General features: G+C 41.8%; 1 protein-coding gene across 4 annotated transcripts in view; it reads right to left on the reverse strand.

Annotated features, from left to right (window-relative positions):
- The window catches only part of LOC137307259 (integrin alpha-7-like), a 170,949-nt gene extending 168,568 nt beyond the window's left edge, over nt 1-2,381 (reverse strand). For all 4 annotated transcript variants that reach the window (XM_067976691.1, XM_067976690.1, XM_067976693.1 and 1 more), the window contains exon 1: nt 2,106-2,381. In XM_067976691.1, the coding sequence (XP_067832792.1) occupies nt 2,106-2,278 (173 nt within the window). In that variant the 5' untranslated portion in view covers nt 2,279-2,381. The remainder of the gene's footprint in view (nt 1-2,105) is intronic.
- Nucleotides 2,382-13,238: the final 10,857 nt, after the last annotated feature.

Below are 13,238 nucleotides of genomic sequence, written 5' to 3' on the forward strand. Positions count from 1 at the left end.
ATGGATACATCCCTGGGGACCCCCTGCACATAGATACACTCCCATGGACCCTTATACATGGATACATCCCTGGGGACCCCCTGCACATAGATACACTCCCATGGACACCTATACATGGACACATCCCTGGGGACCTCCTGCACATAGATACACTCCCATGGACCCCTATACATGGACACATCCCTGGGGACCTCCTGCACATAGATACACTCCCATGGACCCCTATACATGGACACATTCCTAGGGAAACCTGTCCTAATTTCCTAAAGACAGTATCAGCTACCCAAAGGAAAGCAGTGCCATTATCGAAAGTGATTTTTAATGGTATATCTACAGCAATGGAAATGATGAGCTCGTCAGTCAATAAATACAGAAATCTAATGATCTGTGCTTTATAGTGCTGGTTTCTGAGAAACTTCTTATCAGTCAGTCGCAAGATCTCTAATTTATCAACTGAACTCACTGCCCACAAAACAACATAGTTTAATATGTCACCTCATTAAAACCACCCTGGTTGTTTCCTATAAGCCTCCAGACTGGACTATTCCAATCCTCTCCTGGATGGCCTCTCATCTTCCACCCGCCGTAAACTTGAGCTCATCCAAAACTCTGCTGCCCGTATCCTAACTCGCATCAAGTCCCGTTCACCCATCACCCCTGTGCTTGCTGAGCTACATTGGCTCCCGGTCCAGCAACTTTTATAATTCTCTTCTTTGTGTTCAAATCCCTCCATGCCCTTGCCCCTCCCTATCTCTGTAACCTCCTCCAGCCCTACAACCCTCCGAGATCTCTGTGTTCCTCCAAATCCAGCCTCTTTTGCATCCTCCACTCCTTTGGCCCCACCATTGGGGGCGGTGCCTTCAGCTGTCTGGGCCCTAAGCTCTGCATCTCCACTTCTCCTTCGGCCTTTAAGACCCTATATAAAACCCAACTCTTTAACTAAGCTTTTAGCCACCCAACCTGATATCTCCTTCTTTGGCTTGGTGTCAATTTTTGTCTGATTATGCTCCTGGGAAGCACATTGGAACATTTTCCTGCGTTAAAGGCACTATATAAATGCAAGTTGTTGTTAAGATTTAAGTTTTTAAAAATTAAACTGATCAATCTAAGATTTATTTTCTAAATTATGCAGCTTCAGTGTTTGGTTATTTGCAGGACGATATATTTTGTATCTATACATTTCTTGCATGCCTGCATCCCAGCTCAATCATCCTGAAATTAGACCAACCTCAGTGCTGGCTTTGTCAATTAGTTGTGGAATTGTTTGGCTGCAGTAGATTTTGTCAAGCACTTTTAAATAATTCATGAGCTGTTCCCACCAAGACAGCCAGATTTTAAAACATAAAACGATTGGGGCGGGAGGGTTGAAGACTGCACGGTGCCAAATGCAGCTTCTGCAAGTTGAAGTCAATGGGCAAGACTCTCACTGCACCGACCTTTTAACTTTCACAAAACAATTCTTTGTTCACTTAAAGCCGTCCGAAAGGTCCCACGCATTTATACATCAAGTGCAATGAATAAATCAGCTTCTGAATATTTTGTTGCCTGAATCTAACCTTCAAGTTGCACTATAATCACTGACATGTTGGAATCCCTACTGCACCTTGCAACACTTCAGTATTCCTCTGTTACATGTACAAGAACACTACCGTTAGTTAATACATTACACACATACAAAAAAGTGGCCACGTTTCATTATAAGGATGGCGAGAAAGAATTCATTTCTTGATAGTATTGGGTTTCTGGTTTCAATATTCCAGCAGAAAGCCTTACAACGTGCCCCAGAAAGGGTTAAGGATACAATATTTGAATTGACGTGCGCAGAAGTGCGGGCATTGCCTTTTTTGGATACTCCCAATCAGCTACATTTTTTAAAAACAGAAAAAAGTTGACACTAAGACGAATTAATTATTCAGAAATATTCCATTCCGTTAAACTGGTGAACGTCACGTCGCCGTAACAGTGTCGCCTGTAAACATCATCCTCTACAGTAATACAATTCTCAATAGTTGATCAATCTGCACTTTCTTCTCTTTCCCGAACCTTACCGCGGGGACACCGGCCAGAATAAGAGACATTACAGAGTCAATATATCTCCAACTCACCAACTCTGTGCGTCCGGGCTGGTCTGTTTGTGCAAAGCCACAGAAAATCCAAATAAACTCCCTCTCTCTCCCTCCTTTGCGATCGTGTTGGTTGTCTCCAGATTAAACGCCGAGCCCCGGGCTGCCAAGAGCAGGCAACACATACACAGGAGAGGTGTCATTTCTATAGTCATGTCTCTGGTGCAGGAGAAGCTGTTTCCCAGCCTGACAGAGAGGCACTGACTGGCTGAGTCTGTGTGCGACCTCGTGTTTACAGGAGGCGAAATGCACCGCTGCCACTTTATCGCAAGTGTTAGTAAAACCCACTCCCTCCCACCCTCCCTCTATTACACACACACACACACACACACACACACAGTCTCTTACTGTGAAATTCGACAGGCTTCCAGTAACCCTTTCACACCTCACTCGATCTTTTTTGATTTGAAAGCTCACGAACAAATATACTTAACAAATTAACACCAAGTACAGTATTATACAAGGTAATTCTAACAAATTATTAGAACATGGATCTCTATTTACAGCACACTGAACTCTAGAAAATGGAAATGCCTTAAGCTACTGTTATTTTGGAGATATACAGTTTACGTAATGGTAAAGTGTGAATCACTTATATTTATACCACATTCGTTGACAGAAAAAGTATTTAAATATTTTCTTACGTTCAGTGATTTAAATGTTGAAATATCAGAGGGAACAGGACTGCACTAGAATCTGGTCCAGCTAATGTTGACTCAGTGACAAAGTGAGCAACTCTCCTATTCCAAAAAGATTGTATTTTAGTTAGATGTCATGCAGTTAGTTTCAATCTCGAGGTCTGTGACCTGTGACCTCTGCAAGTGTAAAGCGCTTCCTTTAAAAGGAAAGTGAACAATTGTGATCTAACCAATACCACTCGACAATCCATAACACAGCAGCGCAGTGAAGGCTCTTATACACATAAAAATGCTCCCAGATTCAATCCCTGGTCTGTACTTAGTTAGCTGATCTGAGCCAAGGCAGCAGTTGGGAGCTACAACTGTCCTCACCCTCCCTGGATTTATAGGGGTTAAAAGCATCCAAGGCTCTTGTCCCTGAACGCAAGCCAGTGACCTCGGCTGGAAAGTGCATGTGTGTGGACTTCGTGGGCGGGACATGATCGGGCTCAGCTGTTATGCTGCCCTCACTATCGAAGGTGAATAATGAAGACTGACCACTTAGGTAAGACAGTGGAAGGTGGTCTACACCTGTGAGACTGTAGCCAAAGAGCCAAGGCATTCAGGAGAGGGGGGGGGGGGACCGTGGTTGTGAGTGAAGATTCCAGCTAATGATTTTTAAACTTTATTTAAAGACAACATTTTGTATAGGGGTAAGTACCAGAGTTATCCTGAAAAGATTCCTCACTAATTCATTTATAAGAAAGACTTGCATTTATACAGCGCCTTTCACGACCTCAGGACGTCCCAAAGCGCTTCACAGCCAGTGAAGTACTTTTTGAAGTGTCGTCACTGTTGTAATGTAGGAAACCCAGCAGCTAATTTGCACACAGCAAGATCCCATAAACAGCAATGTGATAATGACCAGATAATCTGTTTTTAGGTGTTGGTTAATGGATAAATATTGGCCAGGATGCCAGGGGGAATTCCCCTGCTCTTCTTCGAAATAGTGCCATGGGATCTTTTATGTCCACCCGAGACGGCAGATGGAGCCTTGGTTTAACATCTTATCCGAAAGACAACACCTCCAACAGTGCAGCACTCCCTCAGTAGTGCATTTAAGTGTCAGCTGAGATTTTGTACTCAATTCTCTGGAGTGGAACTTGAACCCACAACCTTCTGGCTCAGAGGTGAGAGAACGCTACCACCGAACCACAATGGACATTTATAGAAGGTCCTTTTTAAAAAAAAAGTCCAATTTCCAGGACTTCATAAAAACATAAGAATAAGAGCAGGAGTAAGCCATTTGGTCCCTCGAGCCTGTTCCGCCATTCAATAAGATCATGGCTGATCTTTTACCTCAACTCCACTTTATCCCCCTTCTCAATAGAGTCTTGTGTAACATCTAATTTAGCTCCTAAACTGTAAAGCAGGCGCACTGAAGAATTAGAGGCCAAGTTAATCCCTTTGAAACGCAAATGTATTTTTAGCAGTGGCAGGTATTGTGGCAGTTACTGATGGTCAGGACTTACCAAGTGTTTGATGCATGATGACATCTGCACTGAAGTGTTAACAATTGTGATAGAAGATCCCCTGATGGCGCAGTGGAAAAAAGCACCTCCCAGTAGTATGAAGCCATTCAGGCAAGAAGGTGCCAGATTCCGTTCTTGGGCTGTGGTGAGTTAGCTGATCACAATTGGGCCACCACAATTGGCTTCAGCATCCCTGAGCTAGGAAAGGAGAAACTCAGCCAGAGTTCCCATCTCCTGATGGTTATGTAGTGAGCCCTACTGAAAAGGTACGGCTATCAATTGAGAACATCAGATGTTCCAGGGAACAGAATAGCCTGCCAACATCAAGCTCGGCACCTTGTTCAAAAAAAGATTAACTGAGATAGGCAACTCTGAAGGACAGTGTTCTAACCCACTATACCGTGGAGTCGTCTCTGCACACACAGTTGTGCCATTTAAATAACCTGTTCAGTGTTCATACTGGTTCATTCCCTGCAGTTGTTTTGTTTTATTCCATTCCATCAGCATTAATCCTCTGATCTCTAACCTTTCAAGGGCAAGAGTTGAAAGTTCTAACAAGTTAGCAATGAAAGAAGAAATATGTATGCCAGAGTCATTTGTAGTTGAGATATCCGTGTGCAACTAGCGTAGCCGTTACTGAGATGTGGTTGGAGGGTGACCAAGGTTGGGAACTAAATATTCCAGGGTACATAACTGCTAGAAAAGATAGGCAAAATGGAAAAAGGGGGGGGGGGTAGTCCTGATAATAAAGGATGAGATAAAGAATAAAGACAGTGGTGAGAAAGGATCTTAGCTCAGAAAATCAGGATGTAGAATCAGTATGGGTGGAGCTAACAAATAACAAGGGGCAGAAAACACTGGTGGGAGTAGTTTACAGGCCCCCTAACAGTAGTTATAGTGTTGGACAGAGTATAAATCAGGAAATTAGAGAAGCATGTAACAAGGGTAATGCAATAATCATGGGGGACTTTAATCTTCAGAGAGACTGGGCAAACCAAATTGGCAAAAGTAGTTTGGAGGACAAGTTCATGGAATGTATCCGAGACAGTGTTCTAGAACAATATGTCGAGGAACCAACTAGGGAACAGGCTATTTTAGATCTAGTATTGTGTAATGAGACAGGATTAATTAATAGTCTTATAATAAAGGATCCTCTGGGGAAGAGTGATCATAATATGATAGAATTTCATAGAGTTTAAGAGTGATGTAGTTAAGTCCAAAGCATAAGAAATAGGAGCAGGAGTAGGCCATACAGCCCCTCGAGCCTGCTCCGCCATTCAATAAGATCATGGCTGATCTTCAACCTTAACTCCACTTTCCCGCCCGATCCCCGTAGAGTCCAAAAATCTATCCATCTCAGCCTTGAATATATTCAATAACTCAGCATCAACAGCCCTCTGGGGTAGAGAATCCCAAAGATTCACAACCCTCTGCATGAAGAAATTTCTCCTCATCTCAGTTTTGAATGGCCGACCCCTTATCCTGCAACTATGCCCCCTAGTTCTAGACTCTCTAGCCAGGGAAAACAATCTCTCAGCATCTGCCCTGTTAAGCCCCCTCATAATCTTGTATGTTTCAATGAGAAAACTAGGGTCTTAAATTTAATCAAGGCCAATTATGTAGGGGCTAGTTGGCTAACGTAGATTGGGAAATTAGATTAAAAGATATGATGGTAGATAAGCAATGGCGAACATTTAAAGAAATAATTCATAATTCTCAACGAATGTACATACCCTTGAGGAATAAAAACTCCACAGGAAAAGTGATCCAACCGTGGCGAGCTACAGAAGTTAAGGATAGTATTAGATTAAAAGAAGAAGCTTACAATGTTGCCAAAAAGAGTTGTAAGCCTGACGATTGGGAAGATTTTAGAAACCAGCAAAGGATAACTAAGAAATTGATAAAGAGGGAGAAAATTGAATGAGAGTAAACTAGCAAGAAATATAAAAACAGACTGTAAGAGTTCTACAAGTATATAAAAAGGAAGAGATTAGTGAGTCCCTTAGAGGCAGAGACAGGAGAAATTATAATGGGGAATAAGGAAATAGCAGAGAAATTAAACTAATATTTTATATCTGTCTTCACAGTAGAAGACACAAAAAAATACCAGAAATAGTGGGGAACCAAGGGTCTAATGAGAGGGAAGAACTAAAAAGAATTAAGATGAGTAAAGAAAAAGGATTAGAAAAAATAATGGGACTAAAAGCTGACAAATCCCTTGGACCTGATGGCCTACATCCTAGGGTTTTAAAAGAAGTGGCTGCAGAGATAGTGGATACATTGGTTTTGATCTTCCAGAATTCTCTAGATTCTAGAACGGTCCCCATGGATTGGAAGGAAGCAAATGTTACGCTGTTATTCAAGAAAGGAGTGAGAGAGAAAACAGGGAACTACAGGCCAGTTAGCCTGACATCAATCGTCAGGAAAATGATGGAATCCATTATTAAGGACATGGTAACAGGGCAATTAGAAAATCATAATACGATTAGGCAGACTCAACACAGTTTTATGAAAGGGAAATAGTGTTTGGCAAATCTATTAGAGTTTTTTGAGGATGTAATTAGCAAGGTAGATAAGGGGGAACCAATGGATGTAGTATATTTGGATTTTCAAAAGCCATTCAATAAGGTGCCACACAAGAGGTTGTTACACAAGATTAGGGCTCATGGGATTGGGGGTAATATATTAGCATGGATTGAGAGTAGGAATAAACGGGTCATTTTCGTGTTGGCAGATTGTAACTAGGGGGGTGCCGTAGGGATCGGTGCTTGGGCCTCAGCTATTTACAATCTATATTAATGACTTAGATGAAAGGACCAAGTGTAATGTAACCAAGTTTGCTGATGATACAAGCTAGGTGAGAAAGTAAGCTGTGAGGAGGACACAAAGATTCTGCAAAGGGAAATAGACAGGTTAAGTGAGAGGGCAAGAAGATGGCAGATGGAGTATAATGTGGGGAAATATGAGGTTATTTGCTTTGGTAGGAAGAATAGAAAAACAGAATATTTTTTAAATGGTGAAAAACTATTAAATGTTGGTGTTCAGAGGGATTTGGGTGTCCTTGTACACAAAACACAGAAAGTTAACATGCAGGTACAGCAAGCAACTAGGAAGGTAAATGGTCCGTTGGCCTTTATTGCAAGGGGGTTGGAGTACAAGAGCAAGGAAGTCTTGCTGCAATTGTACAGGGCTTTGGTGAGACCACACCTGGAGTACTATGTACAGTTTTGGTCTCTTTACCTAAGGAAGGATATACTTGCCTTAGAGGCGGTGCAACGATGGGTCACTAGGTTGATTCCTGGGATGAGAAGGTTGTCCTATGAGGAGAGATTGAGTAGAATGGGCCTATACTCTCTGGAGTTCAGAAGGATCAGAGGTGATCTCATTGAAACATACAAGATTCTGAGGGGGCTTGACAGGGTAGATGCCGAGAGGATATTTCCCCTGGCTGAAGAGTCTGGAGCTAGGGGGTATAGTCTCAAGATAAGGGGTTGAACATTTAAGACTGAGATGAGGGAGAATTTCTTCACTCAGAGGTGAATATTTGAAATTCTCTACCCCAGAGGGCTGTGGATGCTCAGTCATTGAATATGTTCAAGGCTGAGATATAGATTTTTTTCTAGGGGAATCAAGGGATATGGGGATTGGGCGGGAAAATGGAGTTGAGGTCGAAGATCAGCCATGACCTTATTGAATGGTGGAGCAGGCTCGAGGGACTGTATGGCCTACTCCTGCTCCTATTTATGTAGTGTAGACGCAATACACCTTGGACATTTCAGGAAGTTCATACATTGACAAGTTTCTGTTGTGTTCTTCAAAACTGTCCATGACGGTGAAGAGACAACAAGCTGCCATGTTGACAGAATTCCTCAGTGAGTTGCTGATCAGAGGTACAAAACAGAGAGGGCTTCAAATCGGTCACTAATCCCACAAAACATCAGTATTATGTACCACATGTGTCAACATTTACTGTCCTTGAGGCAACGGTTGACAGAAATGAATCACCCCAGACAGTGGCAAGAGTAAGGTGATGATGTTTTGACTTCCCCTCCTTCTGGTAAAGGGTGTAGGTCACTTATGTCTCACTTTCTTCCATTTGGTATATTTGATTTGTCAGAAAGATGTCCCAATGCACTCAGTCCATGACGCTTGTAATTTTTCCATTAAATAAATCCTTAATATAGTGTTACTGGTGTGATCTCATACATTTCTCTGCACTACATACAAAATTCCACAAACAGCAATGTGATGAATAGTCAATTATTGTTTTTGGTGGTATTGATTGAGGCAGGAATGTTTGCCTGGGCATAAGTAAATCTCCCTGCTCTTTTGGTATGTGGCTTGAACCTACAACCTTCTGATTCACTTTCAGATTCAGAGGAAGGAGTACTTCCAATTGAAACAAGCTAGGGGACTTGGGTAGATTGTGATTTCTTTGGTTGGGGGGGGGGGGTTTAGTCATCAATTTAATATTCTAAAGATGGATTTTTGTGTTATCTTGCATTAGAGAGAGATGTTGAACTGTGGAATGATCCCTCTTCAGTCACACTTCCTTGTCACACCTTAGTGTCACACTTTCTTGTATGGAAATTTCTTCTATTCAAATTCTTCCAATTGCAATTTGTTGTTATATGCAACTTTCTCTCAGTTGATTGGTTGGTATGCAGATTCATTGCAGCTCAGTGCAAATCTCTTCCAGCTGATATGCAATTTATTAATTGTTTTTTAGTCATATGAACATTTCTAGGAGAGAAGGGAAACCAATCAAATTGCTCAAAAAACATTTCAGAATGGCATGATTAAGCTTCATGTATATAAAAAATTGTCTTTTGCATGTTTGAGTGGCTTCATTAATGCTTTTAGTTGAAGGCCTCAGCCTCAAAAGTTTGGGCTTGGACTCTATTTTTCCACTAGAGCTGTGACTCTTGGCTGAAGGGAGGCCCCATAGTTTGATTGTATGCAGTGTACTCAATATCCCAGGATGCATCAGTAGTATTTTGGCTGTTTTCCTTCTGCTTCTAACCATTTGTTTTTCCAAATGAATTGAAGAAAGTTCAAGGACAAATTTTAAAATTTTCTTCATGTAAAGCTTATTTCACATCAGGGCAAGACCACTGGGAACAAGCTTTTAGTTATTTTTAAATGTTAGGGGGGGGGGGGGGAAGGGAGAAGTGGCAGAATTAGATAAGAGAGGAGGCAGGGTTGATTCGGGACGGTATAGGAGTAATGGTATGTGGGAAGAATACAAAAGGATTGAAGGCAAGAGGTGGGTAGAGCTAACCAGTGAAGTTGTAAGGGTAATGGGGGGGGGGGGGGAAGAGTGGGAAGGGGTGCAGGGGAGGAGATAAGCCAACTACAAATACAATGTAAGTGCTTTATAAAAACTAAAAGCACAATTGCCAGATCAGTGCTGGGAACTAGACTGGAAATTTGGAAACCAGGGGAGGAAGGAAGAGAAACTTCTCACACTCAATATTTTTCGTTTAACTTCTGCTCCTAATATTTGTTGTGGTTTTTTTTAAGTCTCACTGCTGATGTTTGGTTCTTTTTTAATCTCCCACTGCTGGGTACAGTATTTTAAAAAATATATATATTTCTCTTCCTGTTTGTGTTTTTTTTAATTCCTGCTTCTGGTGTTTATGGTTTTTTTTTTAGTTCTGCTGCCAGTCTTTGTTTTTGGTGCCTTGTGACACACCCACTTTCATAGATTCGCCAAAATAAACACAAACTTCAACCCCGGACAGAAATGGACACTCATACTAGTATAAAATTCAGAATGACTGAGCACTTGGACAAGTATGATCTGATCAAAGACAGTCAGCATGGATTTGTGAAGAGTAGTCACGTTTGACTAATCCAGTTGAATTTTTTGAGGTCACGAGCATGGTGGATAGGGGAGAATCTACGGATGTTGTCTATATAGACTTCCAGAAAGCATTTGATAAGGTTCTGCACAGGAGATTATTAGCAAAAATAAAAGCGCACTGAACTGAAGGTAACCTTGTGACATGGGTTGGTAATTGGTTGGGAGGTCGAAGACAGAAAGTAGGGATAAAGGGTTCAGCCTGAATAGCAGAATGTGACAAGTGGTGTTCCCCAGGGATCTCTACTGGGGCCTCAGCATTTTACCATATATATTTATGACTTGGATGAAGAATAGAGTTGTATATCCAAGTTTGCAGATGACACCAAGTTAGGTGGCACAGTAAATTGTGTGGATGGGAGCAGGAAATTACAAAGGGACTTAGAGAGACTAAATGAATGGGCAAAACTACAGCAGATGGAATTCAATGTGGTGGTGTGAGGTCATCCACTCTGGATTGGAGAAAGACAAATCAGAATATTTTCTAAATGGTGAGACTAGAAGCTGTGGAGGAGCAAAGGGATTTAGGTGTACATGTACACAAATCACTAAAAGCTAGTAGACAGGTACAAAAAGTTATCAAAGGGGCTAATGGAATGTTGGCCTTTATCTTTAGGGTGGTGGAATACAAGGGGAGGAAGTGATGCTTCAGTTGTATGGAGCCTTGGTCAGAGCCCATCTGGAGAACTACATTCAATTTTGGGCACTGCATCTCACAAAATATATTGTGGCCTTGCAGGGAGTAAGGATAAACCATGAGTGATTCAATATTTAATTCTTACCCATTTTACATCTGCTTTAATCACTTCCAATAACAGCAGAAGCTTAGAAATATTCCATTTCCACGTGCTGATGCTGTTGAAAGGTGCATGGCTTACCTTTAGTAAGAGTAACTGCATTGATATCACTTCAGAAGCATTAATATGGTGCTTGCACAGCTGAATATTGGGATAAAAATAACTATTCATTTCTATATCCTATAGCTCCTTTAGGTCCACATTGCGACTTTGCACTTCCTCCTGAAAAAGACAATGGGACAATTTTGGTCATGGACCTCTCACTGATTATCTGAAAGGTGTATTTGTTTGGGATTGTCTGGTCCTGCCAGGTTTTGCATTAACAAGGAAGTAGACCAATTACTATCACAAAATATTATGGAGCTCCTCTGCTAAGCAAAAGAAATGGCAAAATTCCAACTCCACTGATGGTCTGTGCTGAGTTAGCTGATTTCAGGCAGAACAGTAGTGGGTGTGCTACAATAGGCCTCTGTGCCCCTGGGCTAGGAAAGGGGGAACAAAAAAGAAAAAAAAAATCAGCCAGGGTTTGTGCTCTTGATCGTTATCCAGTCACCCGTGCTAGAAAGTTAACACGCAAGGATTTTGGGCGAGGACGGATTGGACTTAGCTGCAATACAGTCCACATTTGAATACCTTTCCACTTTTACTCATATGCAAGAATGGCCACATGCTAAAGGACTGCTGCACTGTGGAACCATACCCAAGCATAGGGTCAGTGCCTTTTTAGGAGCGAGGAGCAAAGGAGGTGGAGAAAATTGGAAAAAGAAAAAAAGAATTGGCAAAATTACTTCATGATCTCATCAGCACTATGTGTTGAAATCTTGACTTCATCTTTTATTCCATCAATTATAAATTAATTACAGAAATAGTGCTTGGTTACTGGATGAGTAACTGAAGAATTACTGTAATTTAGACTCATGTTATACAATTAATTGTCTTTTATCATTACAAAGATAGATCATATATCTGGCAGCGTCATCTTCATTTTTTACAGATTATGTGCATTATTCACACACCATAGGGCTTGCTCGAGGGAAATCATATACCCAGAGCATACATGAAAATTTCTTCATGACTTTGCAGATCGGCAATGTCCTCCATGATTTCCTACTCCCGTGTCATATAAAGCTCTGGGACCCGAGTCATTACACCAATTCATTTTGCACTGAAACTGAACTAAAACTAACGCTCCTCAAAAACTCTACCACTCAGAGCCTGCAGGGACAGATGGGCGAGATCATGAAGTGTGGAGGATCCACAGCATTCAAAGAATGAAGGCTTTACGAGGGAGGTAACCCATCTTTCATTATGCTTTCTCCTCACATCGTAGGTGCATACCGAAGTAGTACAAATTTAAGAGGTGGATGCTCCTGCATAGGAGCCATAATACCAACTGTTAGAACCAATCTTCCAAAAGGTGCATAGAAGCATTGGAGTGTACAGGACCAGAAAGGACAATTGCAACCTATCTGACCAGTCCCAGTGTTGTGTGCAGCAGTTAAACCTAAACAGTAATATTTAGTAAGTGTTTGAGGATTGTTCCATGAGGACATTTTCAGGTGTGCTTAGTAGAACCCATCAAGCCATGGAGGAAGTGGAATGAAGAAGAACTTATCTTCTGAGTGCCTCAGCTTCAATGGCATCATCTTTCTCAAGTTAATTGAATCATAAATATGTCAAACCTCTTTCAATTTCAGGGAACAAAATGGATTTAAATCAAAACTATCCAACACAAGCTCCCTTGATGGCTCACCAGGCCCCAACAGGTGTTGTACTAAGTCATACAGACCAAAAGGTCAGAGGCTTGATCCCCAGTCTGTGCCGAGTTAGCTGACCTCAAACTAGGCTGGTGATAGACCTCAGGTAATCTCAAGTTTCCTTGGATTTGGTAGGGGAAAAAAAAACAATTCAGCTAGGGTTCCCACTACTGAGCACTTTCTTGTGGTCCCATTGCCAGCCAGTGGGTGAGTGGAGGTTGGGTGAGGGCCATATCAGGCTCAGCTGTCAAGTCCCGCACAGTTGAAAGCTTGCTGACACTCAGTTGAGATTCACATATGAAGAATGGTCACTTGTGTGAAGTGCAAGAGGGCTGCTGATGCTCCCTGGTGGTTGAGTTGTACCCCAGCAAGAGTCACCACCTTTGAGGAGGAAGGGGGAGAAAACAAAAAAAAACTCACATCCAAGTGCATCCCTGTACCTTTGTTAATTCCCTCCCCAGCTCCTCTACTGAAGGCACTGACTCCGGTATGTTTCCAGGCACCTTGGGTGCCTTCTGATAACTTATTCTTCACGTGTGATCCCAACCA

The sequence above is a fragment of the Heptranchias perlo genome, chromosome X (assembly GCF_035084215.1).
Source record: "Heptranchias perlo isolate sHepPer1 chromosome X, sHepPer1.hap1, whole genome shotgun sequence".
In the NCBI taxonomy this organism is placed as follows: domain Eukaryota; kingdom Metazoa; phylum Chordata; class Chondrichthyes; order Hexanchiformes; family Hexanchidae; genus Heptranchias; species Heptranchias perlo.